At 34.5% G+C, this 22,929-nt stretch overlaps 1 protein-coding gene across 6 annotated transcripts in view; it reads left to right on the top strand.

Annotated features, from left to right (window-relative positions):
• CCNT2 (cyclin T2) overlaps window positions 1-21,550 on the top strand; it is a 37,742-nt gene extending 16,192 nt beyond the window's left edge. For 2 of the 6 annotated variants that reach the window (XM_032411504.1, XM_032411496.1), the window contains 8 exons: window positions 4,459-4,587; window positions 6,363-6,423; window positions 8,260-8,322; window positions 11,481-11,526; window positions 13,113-13,276; window positions 17,294-17,364; window positions 17,882-19,040; window positions 19,142-21,550. In XM_032411504.1, the coding sequence (XP_032267395.1) occupies window positions 4,459-4,587; window positions 6,363-6,423; window positions 8,260-8,322; window positions 11,481-11,526; window positions 13,113-13,276; window positions 17,294-17,364; window positions 17,882-19,040; window positions 19,142-19,209 (1,761 nt within the window). In that variant the 3' untranslated portion in view covers window positions 19,210-21,550. Of the gene's footprint in view, window positions 1-4,458; window positions 4,588-6,362; window positions 6,424-8,259; window positions 8,323-11,267; window positions 11,362-11,480; window positions 11,846-13,112; window positions 13,277-17,293; window positions 17,365-17,881 lie in introns of those variants that run through there. The other 4 variants (XM_032411485.1, XM_032411476.1, XM_032411514.1 and 1 more) reach the window with 3 other exon arrangements.
• The last annotated feature ends 1,379 nt before the right edge of the window (window positions 21,551-22,929 follow it).

Raw genomic sequence — 22,929 nt, 5'->3', positions numbered from 1 at the left:
TATCCTAGTCTTAGGAGAGAGGGTAGTTTGGGGGCAGTTAAGGAACAGGGCAGAAGTGGCTTCACCGGCCTGTAGGGCCTAAAGATGAAGCCTAAGAACAGATGAGAACAAGCCTATTGATGACGTATTAGCAGATAGAAGGTGGACTTGGAAGTCTTTTCTTTGCTTCTGTTAAGACTCTTTTGGATTAGGAAATTTAAATTTGAGTAATAAAACAGCTATGGCTAGTTCTTTTTTTTTTTTTTTAAGATTTTATTTATTTATTCATGAGAGAGAGAGAGGCAGAGGGAGAAGCAGGCTCCCAGGGAGCAGGGAGCCAGATGTGGGACTCGATCCCAGGACCCTGGGATCATGACCTGAGCCGAAGGCAGACGCTTAACGATCTGAGCCACCCAGGTGCCCAGCTATGGCTAGTTCTTAAATACAGATGTACACACAAGGTGTATGCACAAAATTAATTACTAAAAGAATAAAGACCAGAATGATTCATTTGAAACTGACTGGTATAGCCATCATTAGTGATTTAGAAATTACCCAGGCTTTTGTTAATTCTAACTGACCTTGCCTCCAAATATCAAGGTTGAAGCCAGCAGTGGAGAGTTAAGAATGTCAGCAGTGAGGGCATCATGAGCAGAAAGGGGAGACAGCGGCCAGGAACGGGCAGGAGGAGAAAAGATGGAGAAGGAGGGGAGTCAGATCAAGTGCTAGGAATGGAAACATATAAAGGACTAAAAAAAGAGAAGGGGGTGACAACAGCTGGAGGGAGAAGGGACAAAAGAAATACTGGTGTATTGAAGTGATTGAAGTAATGTTGTGTGTCATCACTTCAGTGTGTCTGAATCTGCTTAGTTAGGGCTACCATGGAACCTTTAAAGAATTCAGTTTAACTGTGAAAGGAAGATGAGCAAGAAAGAAAGGAATTTTTAAAAGCATGCTCAATCGCTTTTTAATTTTAAGATCAGCAGTAGCAATACACAGTTGTTTAATTTTACAACATAGTAATGATAGTATTTGAGTCCTGTTACTCTGGGGCACTATTCTAAGTGCTTTACATATATTGATTCATTCAATCCTCACCACAGTTTTATAAGCAGATACTGTTTCTCCCATTTTACAGATGCGGAAACTGAGCCACAAAGAGAATAAGTAATTTGCCTAGGCTAGTCAGATAACAGAGCCAGGATTCCATTGAGGCAGCCTGACTACTGTGCTACAGCTGGCTTCATCACCTCCACCCTCCCCTCTCCATGATTTGTATGGTATATTTCTGTAGAAATTTGTCTTGTTTTGAGAACATAATATCCCTTTGAAATAGTTGTGCATCTGCTAGACTGGCAAACTCTGGACACTATTTAAAAATCAGTTTTTATTTCCTTTAATTATAGTAATTCAAGAAGGTTTATTAAATTAGATAACACAAGGATGGATAGTGCACGGTCCCTGTCCCCAGTGAACTAAATCTCAGTTTGTAGTTGTTTGCTCACTCAAACCAAGTATCTGCTCCAATACTGGTGTGAATTCTTTGACTTTGAACCAAGTTTACGTGCATTAATGAATGTTTGTTGCCTTCAAAAAGGACCCTCACCTTTAAAAGCCACAGACCAACTAATAATATAGCCATTACTTAGATCTTTTGGAATTCTTTTCCTTTCAATAAGCCACACAACAAAATCAGCTTTCTATACAAAAAAGCAGAAGTACCTAACTTGATTACCTTCTTTAGTCATCCTTAAAATTAAAGCCTCACGTGGATATTCACAAAGTATTATCTAAAAAGGTGTTTTGTTTTGTTTTGTTTTGTTTTTACAGCCCTGATGGAGTAAAATGTTTGCAGGCTATAGAGGAGGAAATGTGAATGGAGTTAGTGGATTTCACCAGAACTTTGGAAGAGTGTTGGGTATTAGTGTTGCACTGGAGGAGGATGAGAATTGAACGCTATTTAGAGGGAACAGAAAGACTTCTGTGAGGAGTGTGGGTAAATAAACCAGGAATCTACCCTGAAGATCATTGCTTAGCTCTCTGAACATTTGGTTTTTTTAATTATTTGTAGAACTTTAGAACCATTCACTAGTACACATACTTTGTTTCCATTGAGACTATCTTGTAAGGAGAAAAGCAGTGTGGTTTGAAAGTACTTGTTGGTATTGAGGCTTACAAGAAGTCTGAAGAGAATGAAGCGGTGACTGGGAATCCTAAGAGATTTTACCAAGAAGAACTCATTGGAGACTTTTAGAGGTACCTTTTAGGCGAGTAAGAGAAATCCTGGATCATCTGGCAGTTAAGAAGGACATTTATGTATTAAGTTCGGTGTAATTTGACATTGGACTTGAGTCTGTATTGCTTCACTCTTTTGTAAATAGTTCTGGCATTTGATGGCTGGCTTAGCCATTCCCCTCTTAGACATGACTTAGATAAAAAGTGAGAGATTGTGGGAAACTGAGAGTATCTTTATTGTTTCTTGCATTTCTTACCCCATGCTATTGGCTCTTAGATTTTACTGTGGGATTTGGAATACTTCGAATTTAACATTGCCCTTATAATTATTTGTGGATTATCCACATATCATTCATTTAGCAAATACATTGAACAGCAGCTGCACAATGGGAGACAATGGGAACCTGAATGAGTAATTCAGTCTCTATATTTAAGCTGCTTCTAGACTGGTAGGGCAGACAACATTAATAAGCCAGAAGTTAGAATACAGTGAAAGTACAATAATAGAGGTATGCAGCTTCCTGTTGAATAAAGAAGGGCACTTCACTCTGACTCAGGAATTTTCCTTAGGATGAGGTAAGCCTTTAAATAGAAAAGGAATTAATCAAACAAAGTAGGTAGCAGTGTAGGAAATTTTCAGCATGTGGAAGAAATAACTGAGCTCGGAAATGATTATCCACTCTCTTGTACTTTCTACATTTCAGAAGACCCCCTGCCTGCATGACTGCTTAAGTTTAGTTGGTATTTCAAGAATATTAACTAATTTTGGTGTTGCTTAATTAAATTTGTTGTAAAGATAACAGTTTATTCTCAGTCTGTGAAAACTAAGAATAAGTTGTTTTTTTGAGCATTCTCAATTTTGACATCTTTTCCTTGTTGTAATTTTAATTCTGAAGGATGGAAGTAAGTTGAAAGTCCCAAGTTGAAATTACTCAGTCCTTTTAAGGTAACATTACTGGTTGTTTGGAGCCAAGCTCACTTAATTTTAGGTCTGTTTTAAACATGTATACATCAGGAAGTGAATTTCTTGAAGTCATTTTTACCCCATTTACTCATCTGCAAATGCAATTGGACTAGTGAAGGTCCCTTTCAGATCCAAAACCCAGTGATTAAATTTCATGGTTCAGCATTATTTATAAGTTGTTTTAAAAGCTCAGAGGAAAGAGTCCTCCTTGTATCAGAAACTTTCTCCTCATGTTAACTACCCAAATCATGTAGCATGATTTATGCTCTTATCTCTCCTCCCCTCCCTCTTTTGGCATTGTTTCTATATAGTGATTGATGACCCCCAAGATACAGTGAGACTCAGTGTTCATCTCTTGAAAAATAATGAATCTGAATCTTATCATTTAGAAATCATCTTCCCATGAGAAATTTCTTCTGTATTATCTTGATTATTTGAATTTAGAATGTGCCTATTTTCTGAGTCAGCAATTAATTTGGTTTATTACTACCTTTTTGGGTAAATATTGCTCAAAATTGATGTTTCTCTGTCTTAGTCAATGTCTTTGTAGTGCTATGTTCTTATACTTCAATCCCAAGAACATATAACTTACTGAAGCCAAAAAAAATTGCATATTTCTTGATCTGTTGGCAGTGTTTCTGCTCTCTTGGTTTATCTTACATGTTTATTCCCTGGGTTGGGTTTTGTTTTGTTTTGTTTTTTTCTTAGCTACTTTTAATACGCTATAGTGAAGTAATACAGATACTAGGTAGTAATCACGTTCAGAATCTTCTCATTTTGCCTTGTAGACCCTTTTTCTGTCCCGAAAGCGGTATTACGTAGCTCTTAGCCACACAATGAATTGTTGATTAATTTAAAAGAACCCTAGAAAGTAGTAGCTGTACCTAAAAAGAAGGAAAATCTGGGTATATTTTACTACTTTTTTTTTTTTTTAAGCTATGGCTTTATTATTTTGCTTGAGGTTTTTTTTTTTCCCCCTTTACCTCCACAATATGCATTAGTAAGATTTAAAGTTTCTTTTAGTTAGCCCAAATAGAAGTCTTTTTCCTTTTTCCCTTTGGTGTTCTATTTGCAAAACAAGTAAAGCAGGTTTTATAGACTAGGGTAACTAGTTTTATTTAATGAATCCCTTTATTAAAACTCTTATATCAATCTTAGCCCAACTCACAGTTCATACTTTTAATACTCCATTCCTTCTTTGCACGCCCCTCCTTTAGAAAATAGAAGGTTTTTCCAAAATTTTTTACTTTTAAATCACCAAATGTTTATCTTTTCTGCAGATAATATCACCTACCGCATTATTTTTGGCTGCAAAAGTGGAAGAACAGGCTCGAAAACTTGAACATGTTATCAAAGTAGCACATGCTTGTCTTCATCCCTTAGAGCCACTGCTGGATACTAAATGTGATGTATGTAATAATAATTCAATTGGTGTTGCCTTCCAACTGCTGCTTATTTCTTTCACCATTTAGGATGTAATACTGGGGAGTGATCTAACAGAAACATATTTTATGTATGTACATGAGTTTCAGTGTCGTTCTGAATCATGTTAAGGCTGTGATTCAAAGGTGGTTATAAGTGTTTCACATTTTGTTGTTTATCCTCACAGCAAACCTATGCTGTATGTAGAGGGTAAGTCATATCATCTCCATTGTTTGGGTCCATTTGAGACCAGAGATAAATAACTCTTAAATTGTCAACAATGAAAAAAAATAGAAAAAACCCCTGGACTTGCCTCTAGAACAGTAAATAGTAATTTTACAGAATTGTTCCTTTGTTAATGCATATATACTAATAGTTACCTCTCTGATACTGATCCATAAAGATGCTGTTTTACCATACTTTCATGAGAGGGTTTTTTTCATATTTTAATTTTCCTCAAGAGTAATGCTAACTTCTAAACAGCTTGTTCATCATCAGCATTTTAATAGACCATTTTGAAAGTGCCATTTTAAAATGTTATGACATCTTAAAACAGAAGCGAGAATTCTAGGCCTTTAAATTCACTTTGCCAGCACTTGTATTATAGGTGAGTTCCTTTATCGGGAACTTTTAACTACTAAATGACTGCCAGATTATATTAGTTTACTTTCATTTAGTTAATCCTAAAGTCCAGATTAAGTATATCTGATACAAAAAAAAAAGTGTATCTGATTTTTTTTTTTAAAGTATATCTGAGTTTATTAATGACAAGTTTTATCTTAGATGTTGGCTTTAAGGGAGTGAGATACTAATGTAACCATTCAATAATAAAGAATGTGTGATTATTCAGAGATTGTTCTTGTAATTTCTATTAACTTTACAAATTCAGAATTAATTTTGGTGAATACTTAGGGTATTGTTCAAATAATAGAAATCTATGCTTTAAAAAAATCATCTAGTGACCTTTTTAAAATGGGACATAAATAAAGGTGCTTTTCACTCTGAGTTTAGCAACATGTCCTTACATGAATATTTATGTATGATGTATTGTTTTTTATCACCTTACACTCAGTTGTCATAATTTAAGAAATTTGATAATGGTAGAAATTTTTCATACTCTTTATTCCCAGAGTAATTACAGTAGGGGAATGATTTGTTGAAGTTAAAAGAGAAGGCCCTCTATTTCCCCATGGGTGTATGATACATTCTTTTGATATTTTATATCTAAAATGTTTTCTTTTAACCTAGAGATTTGAGGGTTTGCTTTGATTTTATTTTGTCTTTTTGAAGAGAGGAAGTTCTAAAAAAATAACTCACTGACTTACTCTTACCATCAAGGAATTACTACATGAAATATCTTAGAGTGAGTTTATGCGTCTTTTCTTCACAGGCAGGTTTGAATTTGATGTTCTTGCTTGAGTTGGTGCTTCCTATCTTAGTATGTCTTGAAGCACCAGTGCCTACATGAAGTTTTGTATTACAGGCTGGAGGGTTTGTTGTTTTCAGTTAAGCTCTACCTCCTTTCATGTTATTGTTGTCTTTTTAGGGGTTTTTTGTTGGTTTTTTTTTTACCTTGTTTACATATTCTGTATTAGAAGTAATTCAATTTAGATTGGTTGTAGAAAATAGGATTTGTCTGTCGCCCTCAAATTATTTCTTTTGTGTTTCCAAACTACTCTGATTCTTCTGTAATGATTTAACGGTCCCATAGTCTAGTAGTGTTTATCTTAAGCATTTTAATGTTATTATTTTTACCTGGCAGGCTTACCTTCAACAGACTCAAGAACTGGTTTTACTTGAAACCATAATGCTACAAACCCTAGGTATGTACTTATGTCAGATATTATTTTTGTGTTGTGTTCTTCAGTGTGGTGTCCTAAAGATGGAATAATTTTATCATTGAACAAAGTTTCATTTTAAAACAATGTTTGGGGCCAGAATAGTATTACCTGGTTATAAGGAAACCATTTTTTTAAAAATTTCATTTACCATTAATTGAATGGTAAACATAGTTTTCATTGTGAAAAACTGCATATGATTGTAATGTGTACAAATATTCTGACTTATAGTCAGTATTTAATAAATTTATCACATTTTTAATGTGACACAGTAGTTATTTAAATGATCATCCTTTTCTAAAAGTTACATTGTCTTCAAGTTTTTTGCAATTTAAGTGATCTCTAAAGATTATTTATTTAAATCTTTCACTTTATTGTTGAGGAAATTGAGACCTAACAAGGTCTGTCTTGTGTGAAGTCATATATTACTTCTGGAAGAACTTAGCAGTGTATGATGGGAATAACATGGGCTTTATGGAGCTCTTGGTTTAAAATCCATATCCCTTTGACTTGCTTTTTAAGCTTGGGCAAAGTTGTTTTACCTTTCATATCTCCATTCTATATATGCGAGGTGGAGAAATAATGTCTGCCTTAACATTGTGAATTTGAAGATGAGAGAGAGTATATAAAAAACATGTACCACATAGTGTGTGTGTCATAAGTAGCCATTATTCATTATGGTAGTTATTTATTTATTACTCCATTCCCAAACGTTGAAAAGAAGTGCGATAATCATAGCCTCCCATCATGACAGACTTTTTTTTTTTTTTTTAAGAAAAGTAGCTTGTTTGAAATAGATATAACTTGTTTGATGTTTTTATAATATAAAAAGATATAAAAATAAAAGTGAGAATCTTATTAGCTCCAAATCCAATGATTTAGCATGTTATTGCTTTATTATATGACATTATATAAATATGAAATTTACAAAGATTTGTGTAATAAAGGTTAAAAGGAAAATTACGTTATTTTAAGGGGAATGTTAGAATTTTTAAGATACACTTCTGTGGCTTTGATTAAAGTATGATTTTGCAGTTTTAATTACAGTAGGAATAGATCACACAGCAATTTTAAAAATCTAGATTACCTGTTTGTCAGGATGTTACTCGTTTACTGCTTCTGAAGACACTAGATGTGACCTCCACTTTTTAAAAAAAGGAAAAACCATGCCCTGCCTAAGGGTTGTTTAGACATTGAAAGCTCTTTCAGCATTTTATCTTTGGTTTTAGAAACAGTGATTTAAAGAATCTTGAGCCTACAAGGTTCACTTGTCTTAATAACTTTATTATCAATGAAGTGGAATTATAAGCTAATTATACTTAGCTTTGAAACCCTCTCATCTAAGGCATACTAAGAAAATAAGAGGACTATAAATCATTTAAAAGGTCCTTTTTATCCCACTATGGCCCAGGGATTATATTTACGAAAAATATTCTTTTTACATCTTCGGAAAGAGTTGTAATACGTTTAAAAATATGTTACATAGTTGAATTATTTGCTTAATAGTTATATTTTCCATAATTTTGTTTTTAACCTGAGGGTAATCTCAAACTAATCATAATTCAGAATTTTTAATAAATATCACCCCAATCTACGAATAGCTTTGTTAACCAGTTTTCATTAAGTGGAACATTGTTTTTGAGAAGAAATTATTTCTCGTCATTGAAGGTATAATGAGCATGTCAAAATAACTGTGTCTTTGGATCTTTTTAATAATGAACGATGTATTATACACATTTATGGTTGTGCTGACACATGGCATTTCTCAGGCAAGTATTGTAGTGTGGTAAGTGATTGGGAAAAAAGTGCTTTTCATTTCAGGTTTTGAGATCACCATTGAACATCCACACACAGATGTGGTGAAATGTACCCAGTTAGTAAGAGGTAAGTGATCTTTGAAACTTCTAAATTAAGTATTAATGCTTTTTATTGTCTGTAATTGATTTGAATGAGTTTTATCAAAATGGGGAGATGTCGTTTTGAAGCAACGTCTTTTGGTGTCCTACATCTACCTATTCATCTACTTCTGTATGTGGTTCTACCTGGTGAATTAGTTTCCTTTAAACTTACAGGAGAATCTCCTTTCACTAAAAAATTGGAGGGCTTCCAAATATTAAGACTCTCCCCACCTCCCCATTAGGCTAAGCCAGTCCCATTTCATTTAATATTTAAGAAGTTGGCCATTGACACATACACGCAGAAAATTTCTGGACTATCTCAAGCTTTCATTGACTTCTAGAAAAATGATGACAATTTAAGAATTTGGAGGCCATCCTCAGATCTTTCAGATAAAAATTGTCTTAGCAGGTTTGCCATTTTGGAAATATTTTCCCCGTGTTCATTTGAACAAAATTGGTTTAATACATTTTTCAAAGTTCTTTAGCATTATTGAAAATAATTTCTTTTTTGTGTGTTTTGGGGAAATACATAGTATGCTACAGACAGCAAGTGATGTGCCTATTAAACCTTTTAAAACAGGAGTAGGAACTTTTTGTATTATTTGCTTTACTGCTTATAAAGCATGTGGTATACATTTTTCTACTCTTGTTAATGAATCCTATGTATCTGTTCTTGTATCCCTAGATATATTCTTTACACAGTTGCATGTTGTTACACTACTTCTTACTTCTACTTTCCTGTTTCCCATTTGAAGTGTTAATGTACTAAGAGCAACCACTTGGAACTTTCATTGTGCCTTTTTCTGTTACTTTTTGAAAATGAAATTTTGCAGTTTCATTCTTTTACCCCCAGATTCTTTTCTTTAGGTTTATTCCAAACAAAATGGGTAAGACTTTTAAAGGCTCTGCTTTGTTTTTTAGTGTTTACCTGAATATTCTCACATTTTATTCCTTCTAAATTTAATTCATATACCTGGTAGGATTTTATTATGTTAATGGCTACATTTAAGACAAACCTGTTATCACAGTGTCATTGTTAAGACATGGATTTCTGAAAGTCCCATTTATATTTTTTTGATTCGAATAGCTAGTACATGTTATGACTTGTAGAACATATTTAATTATGATTCCTGTACTTCATGGTTATTGGAATATAATTTAGAGCACATTTTCATCCCAGAATTTCAGTGTAGTATAGAATTATATTAGATAACTAGTGTATATGTTTGAATTAAGAAAAAAAAAGTTTTAGAGTAGTTTTCCTAAAAACTTGAAAGAATAAGCTGTTTTGTCAGAATAATGGGGAGCCATGTAACTTTGCTTTAAACTAAGCCTAATGAAAAAAGATATTTATATAGGTTAAAATATATATATATGTACTTAGTAGGAGATGAAACTGAATTTTCAGCTTAGTATCATTGTGAAATTTGAGTCCTCTTCAAAAATCCATAATCAGAGTTCAGTAGCTTTTGTACATGTTCCCCTGTATCTAAAGCTAGAGACATCAAGTCCATTCATTTGCAAAGTTGAATAGTAAGTTTTTAAAAATTCACAAAAACTATAAATTTGATGTTTTATCCAAAGCAGAATATTTAAATCTAATTTTTTGTTGTTGTTAATGCTTAAAATGTGACCAATTCTTAAATTTTAGTACAAATCTTACATGTTTAACTTCCATTTTGTCTGACTAACATTTCAGGTAACTATAGTTTACATTTCATTCCATTTAAAAACATTCTTTCATGTTTGGTGTCTGTTTTTCTTTGCTCTGTTAAAATTTTCAGCTAACAAACATTTTCCCTACATTCTTCCTCTGTTGCACACTGTTAATAGGTTATTGAATTTAGATATATTCTGAGGTAAAAACTGCTACGGCAATTTAAAATTATTTTTACTTCCTTCTCTACGTATTTTGATTCTTTGAGGGGCAGGGGGGTGGTAAATGGTTTGGTTTCTTTAAAGTTCTTCGCGCCCCCTCCCCGCCCCCTCTGGACTTGAGAAAGTTGATATTATGCTACTTTGCTGCAGAATTGGCTAATGTCATTTTACAGGGACCTTTCATTTCTGTGATTTCTCCTTCCCTCCCCACCAGGAAAGAATGCCATACATAAGTCACACTGCCTCCAAGACATCTGATGCTTTGACACTCTTCCTTAGCACAGCTCTGCTAAGCCCAAATCCCTTTTGTATACCTTATGTTGGTGATCCACATGGGGCAGCAGGGATTACAGGTGCCATGAAAAAAATAGAGGGCAAATTTGAGGCCTGTTAGAGAGGGGTGAGTTGAGGTGAACTGATCCTAGGTGAGCAGAGGGGAAAGGTACATCAATGATTATGAATGTAATTGGGGGAAAAGGGAAATTATAGCAAAAGAATCCCTCTTGGGGAGAATAAGAAATCAGATAAAGTGAGCGGGGGACTGTTTTCAATTTCAATGTCTTAAAAGCTAGTTGGTAAAAATTGCTTTTCCTTTGGGGACCAGTGTTGAAGCATCCTGATTCCCCGGAGTACTTATATCTTTTTCTAAAGTTGACTATTGGATTCTGTAAGAAAAATATATGTAGTGGAGTTTTCTATATCTATGCCCTTAGGATGTTTCTAGGTCGTTTATTCCTTGTTGATGCTTAGTAGCATGAAAAACTGAGCAGTTTGTGCTCTCTTGAGTTTGGGGGGGTGGGGGTTTTGTTTTCTTTTCTTTGGATGGAAGTACTTAAGCCAACTTAAATATGATGACTGAGGATTAAGTCTGGCAGGCAACTCTTTGTATTTTGTATTAGACTTCAAAATCTTTTCTTCTTCTTCTTCTTCTTTTTTTTTTTTTAAATCCAGGAGAATGCTTTATTGCAACTTTTAGCTGACTAGATGCTTAACTTAGTAACAAGTTTAGCCCTTGTAACTGGCTAGCTAAAAGCAAATCGGCTTGTTTCTCAGATCTTTGGGGGATAGCAAGAAACATTTGAGTGAATGTTGTTGAAGATTTTCAGTAGTATAGAAAATGATGGCGCTCTTGTGATATTTGTAAGTAGTAAGTAAAATTTACTTTTTGTGTACAAAACTTTGAAGTTTTTGTTGTGTTGAGAACTTTTTGATGGTAGCACATTAAAGCTGATAGTATTGTCTTCGTTTTTTTTTCTTTTCTTACAGCAAGCAAGGATTTGGCACAGACATCCTATTTCATGGCTACCAACAGGTTGTTATCCTGACCCTCTTTGTTGCACTGTTGTAGCACACTATAGCTTCCTTTAATGCAGGGCCCCCTCAATGTGTCTCTTACCCTTGTTGCAACAGGAGACTGGACCATCTACTGTGGTGGTACCTTCCTGTCTGCTTTGCGGTGTATTGTACAAGGGACTTTTGGCACAGAGGGGTTAAATGCACATTGTGAAGTGTAGTGGTGCTTTCTGATGACATATTCTCGATTTGTGAGTGCATAAGTCTAAAATTGGTAGCCTGAATAGCAGCTAAAGATTACAAAGAGCTAAACTTAACGTAGAAATTCGAGCAACTTGGTAAGTATAAAGCTATTTCTAGTTTACAATTATAGTTAAATGACAATTTTTTTAAATTTCACATTGATCCAATCTTAACTTTAATCATAAAAGTTTTTTTTTAATAAATAAAATTTATATAACTTGGGTTTTTTTTCCAGATAATACCCACTAGTTGTAAATCAGAAGTAGCCAAGTCCTGTCAGTGCCTAGATTTGACTAAGTACAATTTTTACTTTAAAAAAACTTATTTCCTTTTCAGTTTACATAAAGAAAAAGTGGTGTGGGTTTGCTCTTGATAAACATTTTTCATCAATTCTGAACTGAACTGGAAGAATAATTTTTTAAAGCCTTTAATATCTAATAGATAATTCTGTTCTGGGTTGATTATATTAATGCCTTAAATTTGTTTTTTAAATGGGTCATTCGGGAGGAGGGGACCAAACTAGCATTGTGTGGTCCTTGATTTCTTGTGACACTGTTAAGTTTTATGTAAAGCTTTGGATTGGCAAATACGAATATATTTTCTTAGGTATATGTTGTTGGGATTTAACCTCTATCCCTTGGAATTTTGAAAAACAAAGTACTAAATATAAAACTTTCATTAGAAAAAGCTAGCTGTAACATGTTACATGCCCAGTTTGGGGCATATAGCAGAAGGAGAAAGGTAGCATTTTTCTAGTACTTAGCAGCATTGGGCCTTGAAGCTGTTCACCAAAAGGTAAGTTTTCTCTGTGGCTTTGCTGAAAAGAAGACAGAGGTTTACATAGATAAGTGTTAGATTCTCTTTGACTTGAGAATTATGTTTGTTAACCCACATCAAATGGTAGAATTCCTGATTCTATAATGTGATGTTGAAATTACTTTGTCAATTTTACAGAGTCTTCTGCTTTTTCTTTACTTTTTTGCCATGACATTACAAAAGAAACAAAAATACTACAAAAAAATTAAAATGTTATATGCTGATTATTGGAAATATACTGTCTTCTCCTTTTATGAAGAAGTAAAAATACTTCAAAATTTAGAAATATTAATATATTAGTAGTCTTAATAAAATAATAGTATAATGATCTGGGGAGTCAGAATGTAGAGAATGTTCATAATCTATGTAGGTTTTTTAGTATTAGAATTTTATAACTATAGTGCTAGTTTTTAATAAGGTTTTGTACTGTAGACTTAAAAAAGAAAACGTTTATGTTTTTGCTCTAATCTTATTGGTAAATATTTTTCTTTGTTTTACATATTTGAATTACTATGGTTCTTCGTTTTCAAACCTGCTCTACAACAGTCTCCACCTTACCACCTTCTGTCTTCAGTACAAACCAACAGTGATAGCATGTGTATGTATTCATTTGGCTTGCAAATGGTCCAATTGGGAGATTCCTGTGTCAACTGATGGAAAACATTGGTGGGAATATGTGGATCCTACGGTTACTCTAGAATTACTAGATGGTAAGTAGAGAAAAATAAATCCTTTTTTACGTTGAAAACATTTTTTTATTATGGAAAAAGTCTGCCTACTTTTTGTATAGGTTTGAAAAAAAGCGAATCCCCGTGACTCATACTTAAGTGAACAGTTACCAGTTCTGGCCGCTCCAACATTTCCCCCTCCCTTTGTAGTTATTTTGATATTAATCCCAGATATCTCTTCAACTATTAATATTTCAGTTTGTGTTTCAAGAGATAAGAGACTCCTTAAAAACATAACTACAATTTCATATGAACAATTTGGTAATAGAATTTTAAAAAGTATAATTACATGGTCAGGTGAACGTGATGAAAATAAGGATTCATTAGCCTAAAGGAAAAAAAAAAAAAAAAAAAAGAAAGAAAAAACCTTGAACATGTTTTAACCACCAATGACTATCTAAAGCCTTCAGGACTTTTCAAAAAACATATATATGATTTGTAATGCTATAGGTTGGTATTCGGTTATAACTTACTGTAGAACATGTGAAGCAGTGAGCTAAAGGTATTTCAGGGTAACATTCCTTGCTCTGTAGTTCCACTGATAGTGACGTGCGTCGTTATTGCCTTGCATTACTAAATATGAATTGACAAAATCGGGGTACAAATTCTATAAATCGTGAACCTGGAGTTGGGTGTCCTAATAAGAAATTTCTCTGGTTAGAGATAAGAGAAGCTGACCAGAGGTAGGAGAGATTCTTGGGGATTCAGACATTTTAACCAAGTATTATAGATTTCAGAAAGGAAATAGATTACACTTCTTACCGAAGATACACCTAAATTCGTATGTTAGGTTTTCAGCTTACTCTTTTTGTGGGCTTTCCCTAACTTCTGTTGCAAAATTGAAGCTAATGGGAAAATAGGATTTATATCTGTTGCTACTGAGGACGTATGTTACATAGAGACCCCTTTGGGTTTTGAATGTGATCTTCCAATAAAATCTCACGTTTCTGTAACCTAGATGTTTGTTTTCTGTGGAGGGCCAAAAGTAACTCTAATTTTAGGGTTTATGGGCCCTTCTGTCTATACCAACTACACAACTCTGCCACTGGGGCTGCAGAGCAGCCCTGGGCAATCTGTAAATGAATGGGTGTGGCTGTGTTCATTTACAAACACGTGGTACAGGTCATAATTGCAATATTGCCTACCTTTCTGGTAAAATATGCTTCCTTTTTAGATTTTTTGATTTGGGGTTTTGTGGTTTTTTTTCCCTGAAAAATTTCTCACAGAGTATGTATCTCATGCTATATTACTGCCACATGATTATGCTCTTTTCCTTATGTTGCCAGAGGTTTTTTTTGTTTTGTTTTGTTTTTAAGTTTAACAAGAGAGAAGGGAGGGGTGCCTGGGTGGCTCAGTCAGTTAAGCGTCTGCCTTCTGCTCAGGTCATGATCTCAGGGTCCTGGGATCGAGCCCCAGGTCAGGCTCTCAGCTCAGCAGGGAATCTGCTTCTCTCTCTCACTGTCCTTCTGTGTTCTCCCCACCCTCCCTCAAATAAATAATTAAAATCTTTTAAAAAAATGAGAGAAGGAAATCTTAAATGAGTTGAAATGGCATCTTCTAAAAGTGGGGGCTTTTTTCATCTATGACTTGAAAAATAGGTTATCGATGCCACCATCTTACTTCAGCAGTTAAAAGATAAGATAAAGTAGGTGTAATCTGAATAAAAATAGTTTATATACATGATCCTAAAACAAAAGTTCACAAAAAGCAAGTAGTCTGCCTCTTAACACTGCTCTTAAGTTATAAAGTTGGTTTTTTTGACCCAGTGAGGGCCACCTAAATAATCTCTCTGCTTCCATCCTGAAAAGGCTCAAGTCTGTTACTCATTTGGAGAGCCACTGAGTAGGAATCTGGGACATTTAAGACATTGACAATTTCAGCATTTCCTATAGCAGTCTTTCTCTGTGTTTTAATCACAAAAAAAAAAAGAGAGAGAGAAAAGTAACAGTTTAAGATATTAAGATATATCTGAATTTTAGCCTGGTGTCTAAGCATTAGTGCTCACTAAAATAATTCATTTAATGACTGTTGCAAAAACACCGTTGGCTTGGACTTGGCCTACCTGTAACATTTGTTGCTTTGCAGAGTTTTTATTTTCTGATTAATAACAAACCCTCATGTGTTTTTTGCATTTTGAATTTTTTTCTGTATAGTAGCTTTGAAGGGAAAAGCTCTATTTTAAGCATCATCTGTGATTTTTGTGCACATAACTAATAGATTAGCAGTGATTATTTGACAGATTCTTAAGTGTCCAAGTAGAAAAAGGTGGGGGTTTTTTCAGGTTAGGAAGAATGGTAGTCCAGGCATTAGATTGTTTTCATTCAAATTGGATCAAAAAGTTCATGAATCTTGAGCAGGTTTAACACAGCTTATGAACATATAATAAGTGCCGAGGTTTTGCATATTTTTTGCTTCAAGAAAAATTTCGTATTGTCTGAATTTTCATTATCAGTCTTGGCATATTTGCCTAGAATCGTTCATAGAGAAGCTTACTGTGTATACTAAAAAATAATAAATGAATCTATGTAGTCTCTACTGAATTGGCATTATTGATATTACATGATATTGTAATTCATTTGGTATGAATATTTGTCTTGAGTGGTCAATAGCTTTATTAATGGCACTATTTTGGGGTTAGGAAAGTAGAATTCATCACTGCACCACCTTGGAAAAGTGAGTCATCTCACTGTAATCCCAAATTTAAGAAAAAAGTGAGGTAAAAATATATGACCAGGGTGGTTTTACTAATAGTTAAGAGTAATAATTACTAGGAATCTGAGTATAGATGGAAAAATTTTTTTCATTTAACACTGAAATAATTTTAAACTTAAACTACAGAATAGTACAGTTTCTATATACCCTTTACCTGGTTTCTCCAATGTTAACATCTTATATACATGATATCAAAACCAAGAGATTAACATTGTTACAATATTATTACCTAACTATAGGTTTTATTTGATGTCCTCAGTTTTTCTGTTCTAGGATCCCATGTTCCATTTGCTTGAAATGCCCCTTAAATCTCTTCTAAATTATGTCAGTTTTTCTATCATTCATTTTCTTTTGTGACCTTGACACTTTGAAAAATAATGGTCGGGGGCGCCAAGGTGGCTCAGTCAGTTAAGCATCTGTCTTCGGCTCAGGTCATGATCCTAGGGTTCTGGGATCAAGCCCCACATCAGGCTCCCTGCTCAGTGGAGAGTCTGCTTCTCCCTCTCCCTCTGCCACTCCCCCTGCTTTTGCGCACACGTGCTCTCTTCTCTTTCAAATAAATAAAATCTTAAAAAAAGAAAAAAAAAAAATAATGGTCAGTTATAGTATAGAATGTTCCTCAATTGGGGTTTAATATTTTTCAATATTAGATTGAAATTATGTATTTTTGGCAAGAATACCACAGAAATGGGAAATGGGTTGTACCTTACCCTGTGCATCTTATCAAGGGCTACATCATATATCAAGGGTTGTTTGTTTTGTTTTTCTCAAAGTGTATACCTTATTACTGGTAATAATAACTCTGATCACTTGGTTAAGGTGATATCTGCTGAGTTTCTCCATTGTAAAGTTACTGGTCTTCTCTTTGTAATTAAATATCTTGAGGAAGGTATTTTAGGATTACACAGATATCTTCTTTTTCCTCAAACTTTTGTCCATTAATTTTAAAGAATCTATTGATAGATCTTGCCTGCAATAATTATTACTATGATGTTTGCCTAATGAAGATTTTCTATTTGGGGGGAATTTTAATGCTACTAAATTTTCCAGAGATTCTGAGTAAGCATGGGGGTGGGGGGAGAGTGATTTTTTTTTTTTTTTTTTAAGAATTCATCTTTGAATATAGCAGTTCAGATCTGTGTCTACTTCTATATTTGCTGAAGGTTGAATAGAAGGGTGACAGTGAAGTAGATGAACTCTTGAGGCCCCTTTTTAATATTGCCCACTTGAGAGAAATATAAATCCTAAAGACACCTTCTAAGTTTTAAATTTAAATTTTATTTTTAGAGCTAACACATGAGTTTCTACAAATATTGGAGAAAACACCTAGTAGGTTGAAGAGGATTCGAAACTGGAGGGTAAGAGAATTGGCAGGGTTTAATAGAATATCAGTTTGTCGCTTATCTAACAATTACATAGCTAACCAGTTTGAATTTTTTGGTTAAATATCCTTATTTCCAGTATTCCTAGATAATTACAGTGTATTGTAAGCTGCATACACTCATAGTTTATTCAACTGCTGTGTCCAGTGGACTTTGTTAAGTACTTTATAAATTGTGTGTTTAATTCTCACGGTGATTATAATGGAAATATTCTCCTTATTTTACAAATGGGCAAATTAAAGCCTAGACAAGTTAAATTACTTTCTCAAATGCTCGCTAGGATTTAACCTGTATCTAACTCTGAAACCAGTGGTTTCCACTTTTTACAGCCTTCTTTTGGGCCTCTAAATAAGACATTTATTTACTGGTGACATAAAGCCTTAAACCCCAGGTGATTTTGTTTGCATATATTTAATATAGATTTTTATAAAGCAAGGAAATTTGTATTAAATTCCTTTGTTGTCATTGCTTCTTTTGTGTTTTATTTAAATAGGCTAATCAGGCGGCTAAGAAACCAAAAGTAGATGGACAAGTTTCAGAAACGCCACTTCTTGGTTCATCTTTGGTCCAGAATTCCATTTTAGTAGATAGCGTTACTGGTGTGCCTACAAACCCAAGTTTTCAGAAACCATCTACATCAGCATTCCCTGCACCAGTACCTCTAAATTCAGGAAATATTTCTGTTCAAGACAGCCATACATCTGATAATTTGTCAATGCTGGCAACAGGAATGCCAGGTACCTCCTATGGTTTGTCATCACACCAAGAATGGCCTCAACATCAAGAATCAGCAAGGACAGAACAGATGTATTCACAGAAACAAGAGACATCTTTGTCTGGTACCCAGTACAACATCAACTTCCAGCAGGGACCTTCTATATCACTGCATTCAGGATTACATCACAGACCGGACAAAATTTCCGATCATTCATCCATTAAGCAAGAATATGCTCATAAAGCAGGGAGCAGTAAACACCACGGGCCAATTTCTGCTACTCCTGGAGTAATTCCTCAGAAAATGTCTTTAGATAAATATAGAGAAAAGCGTAAGCTAGAAACCCTTGATCTGGATGTAAGAGATCATTATGTAGCTGCCCAAGTAGAACAGCAACACAAACACGTGCAGTCACAGCCAGCCAGCAGCAGTTCTGTCACTTCTCCCATTAAAATGAAAATTCCCATCACAAATACGGAAAAACCTGAAAAATACATGGCGGAAAAGAAGGAAAAGAGCGGATCACTGAAATTACGGATTCCAATACCACCCACTGATAAGAGTGCTAGTAAAGAAGAACTGAAAATGAAAATCAAAGTTTCTTCCTCAGAAAGACACAGCTCTTCCGATGAGGGCAGTGGGAAGAGCAAGCATTCGAGCCCACATATTAGCAGAGACCATAAGGAGAAGCACAAGGACCATCCCTCAAACCGCCACCACCCTAGCAGTCACAAGCATTCCCACTCACATAGTGGCGGCAGCAGCGGTGGCAGTAAACACAGTGCTGATGGAATACCACCCACTGTTCTGAGGAGTCCCGTCGGCCTGAGCAGTGATGGCATTTCCTCTAGTTCCAGCTCTTCAAGGAAGAAGCTGCATGTCAATGATGCATCTCACAACCATCACTCCAAAATGAGCAAAAGTTCCAAAAGTTCAGGTAGTTCATCTAGTTCTTCCTCCTCTGTTAAGCAGTATATATCCTCTCACAACTCTGTTTTTAACCATCCCTTACCCCCTCCTCCCCCTGTCACATACCAGGTGGGCTACGGACATCTCAGCACCCTCGTGAAACTGGACAAGAAGCCAGTGGAGACCAACGGTCCTGATGTCAATCACGAGTACAGTACAAACAGCCAGCATATGGACTACAAAGACACATTCGACATGCTGGACTCGCTGTTAAGTGCCCAAGGAATGAACATGTAATCATTTGTTTAGGTCCATTTTTCCTTTACTTTTTTAATTTAAAAATGGTTAGAATGGAAAACTTTCTCCTGATCTAGCAGTGGTAACACCTGTTCTTGCTGCCACTGTATCAATATTTGTAAGTGCTGCTTTATTCTTCATTCTGAAAAGAAGAGATGATAGTAAACAAGTCTTTATCTCCACATATGATAGTGTTATAAATACTGTAAAAGCATGGAAGGTGCAAAACTCAGTATTTCTACAATTGCAGCTAAGAACATTAGGATGAATGGCTGGCTGCTTCTAGGAATATAAGATGCCTCAAGCATTCATTATTTATAATTTGAATACTGTAGCTATTTTTTTGTTGTTGTTGCTTGGCTTTTGAATGAGTGTAAATTGTTTTCTTTTGTGTATTTATACTTGTATGTATGATTTGCATGTTTCAATGATAAAGGGATAAAACAGTATACTGACAACTGTTTACAAGAAAGTGGAGAAAAATGTACATACATTTTTGTATGTTTAGATATTACCATAAATACTCAGGATTGGAGCTGCTTGTAAGTATAACGATATAACTTTATTTTATCTTGTCAGAGTCCATCACTAATCTAAAACAAAGGTGGCACTTTTTCATGTTAACCTTAAACTCTAGGCCTTACTGGAAGCCACTGAAGGGGGGGGACACTTCACTACCAGATGGGTATGCAGTGCCGCAGATGGTCATGTATTTACACTGTGAGGCACTGAACTTTTGCCTTCAGAGCTTCTGACCAGGTTGGCTGCTGAAATAGCCCCTAATTTTCTGAAGGCTTGAAGAGGAAAAAATAAAGTTTACATACTCTTGATGTGAAGTGCATTTGAAATGTTTGTCGGCTTGTTGCAGTACTATAAACACAGAGCTGTTAATAATGGTTATGTAGATTACTGTGATTTGAAAACTAAATCCACGAAACTTATATAGTGAAGAACTAGTAAGTTTTTTTCTTAAATAAAGAACTTTAACACTACATATTTTAACAGTAAACAGGGATTGCTTTTCCTTTAGTGTTCAGAATGACACCATATTCTTAAACATACTCCTCCCATGAAGTGTGTTTGTGTGTGATGCCATATTTCTTTTTCAGGTAAATGCAGTCTTCCTTATAGAAATGAACTTAACCTGTTGCTCTCTCAGTTCTTTTATATTCTAACAATAAATAAAAAGAAAAGATCACTGACTGTGCATTGTACCTGTATTTATAGCTTATGGTTGTTATCAGGAAGCTCTGTGAGAAAAAAGGGTTAGCCTCCAGGTAAACAAGCTAGTGGAGGTTTTACATTTGTTTGCACATCTCAGTATATTCCTGTTGAGGTCAAGTTTGCACAGTCATCTAACTTCTGAACAAACAATAGACTTTAACTTGTTTAAAATCTGTCATAAACACCAGTAATGTGGCTCCGGTTTATCAGCTAATCTTGAATTTATTCTGTGGTAAATCTTTGAGCTGTTGAGTGTCTTTAGATGGGGTGAATTTTCAACTTTCGTTGAACTGAAAACTGTCTTAATTTTTTCCTCTATGTATATGAATTATTTTTGTTACAAAGCCACTGATACGTGCACAATTGTAATTTTACTCAAGTATGTTGCAGTTGTAAATATTAGAGCGTTTAATCTCGTGCTCTACCTTTATTTAGCGATTACCTAATTTGCCAGTAGCTTTATAATTTTTTTTAAGATAATTGTTCATTATTTTGTCAATGTTATTTGAACTTAGGATACTAGGAGCCTCTTTCTAGGGACTTTGCCTAGCTAGCATGTCCTAACATTTGTTCTTTGTCTTGCATAACTTTAGTAATCTTTGTCATTACATGTAACTTTGTTGCTCTGTATGGCATATTATTGTATCCATAAACATGGTAATTTTGATACAGTTATACTTTTACAGTGGTACATAATCTGAGGACTAGTATAGAATTAAGCTGAGTGCAAGATGAGGGCGGGGAAGGGTTTTGTTCTTGGTAATTTAGATGTGAAACCTCTAAGGAGCTATCATGTGAAACAACATAGGGTGGTCGTGCTACTGTATAATGGGGGATGATAATAACAGGAATTTTACTAAGATTTTGTAAAGAATATCCAAAAAAGTAGTGAACTTATTTTCAGTATGACATAGAAAACAATGTGAATATTTAAGGTCTGTGACTATACTTAAACTTCACTAAGAATTTGCAGAATTGTTTTGAGATGTGGGAATAAAGGTAATTTTGTTGAATCTTTATTGGTGCTAATGATGGACAGTTTAAAAGGTAGCTAGTATATATTGTTATGGGTCAGTACTTATTAGTACTTCCAAAATTGAATTTGAAATGCTATGTATTCACTTTTCACTCTGTAAATGTAATTCTTTACAATGACTTTATTTATTAAAGGGCAGCCAGTTGTAATTTGTACAGGATTGTGTGAGCTATTCAAACTCTTTAACCTCTGAAGAGGATTATAGGTTCTAAAACCACCATGGGGATGAATATGAAAATCCTTTTAAGTTTCATTTCCATTAAATGAAAACCCCTATTACTCATACTACCATTAATTTGTTTTCCCCATCTCATTTGCGTAAAATAGTTCATCAGCCTGGTCCCAATAGGCTCAACCAAAGAAAAAGACTCCAATGAATGGACATTATTATTGAGTCTTCTTGTAAATAGCCATAAATAAACCAAAATAGTATCATCAAATTTAGGTATGAAATTCCACATGTGCAAAGTACTGTTAAGGTGATTTACATTTTTGATGAGATTTTTTTTAATATTTGAAATATTAAAAAGCATTATCTTTGAACATCCTTTAAAAGAGTGATTCATTTTTCAGTTGTCTTTTCCCTAGATCATAGTTTTGTTACCTTTATGCAGAAGCACATTGCATAGAAAGGCTTTACTTCTACCTCTTTTAAGTAGTTTTCCAGTATTGAGTTGTGCCCCCTAAATATATGCCTTAGCTACTTTAAAATATGTTTTCAGAACCAAAAAGCAGAGTGTTTTTTCACTGAAACATTCTTGGAAGGCCTGCTGTACCAAACTTTAGCGGTATCCTTTAGCGGTAAGACCTTGCAAAATGTCCCAATTCCCTTTTGTTGTTGAACCTGAAGTTTGTTTCTTAGGTTTGTCTTTGAAAGCAGTCACAGGTGCATCTTGATCTTTCTCTGTGTGTGCAGGTGCATTCTGGTTAGAGTTGTTGAGTCCAGATTTCTACCATGATATATCAGTGGTTTCGTGTGGAATGTCATGAGAAGTGCTTGCATGACTTTGTACCAACAGATTATAATTAGGTAGAATACCTTTTTTTTTTTTTTTTTGGTCTGTCTGTCTTCCTTGACCTAAAGAAATGACTGGTCTTCTTCAGAGAACCAAATTTTAAATGTTTTTGTTAGTTACCAGTTGCCTTTCCTAGCATTTTAAGCACATTTTTTGGTTATATTTGAGAATTTAAATTGCTGGTTTTTATTCCATAACCAACCTTAGAAATAAACCAGTGCATACCTATGCATGACTTGTGTACTGTAGAAGTATCTTGGGTCGATTAGATATGTTAGGGTATTTTGCATTTACTGTGGAAATAAGTAAGGAGGATTTGTTGTCTTTTTTTTTTTTAACATGGT

The sequence above is a fragment of the Phoca vitulina genome, unplaced genomic scaffold (genome assembly GCF_004348235.1).
Source record: "Phoca vitulina isolate PV1807 unplaced genomic scaffold, GSC_HSeal_1.0 scaffold1, whole genome shotgun sequence".
Taxonomy (NCBI): Eukaryota; Metazoa; Chordata; class Mammalia; order Carnivora; family Phocidae; genus Phoca; species Phoca vitulina.
This window is presented reverse-complemented; position numbering and strand designations above follow the sequence as displayed.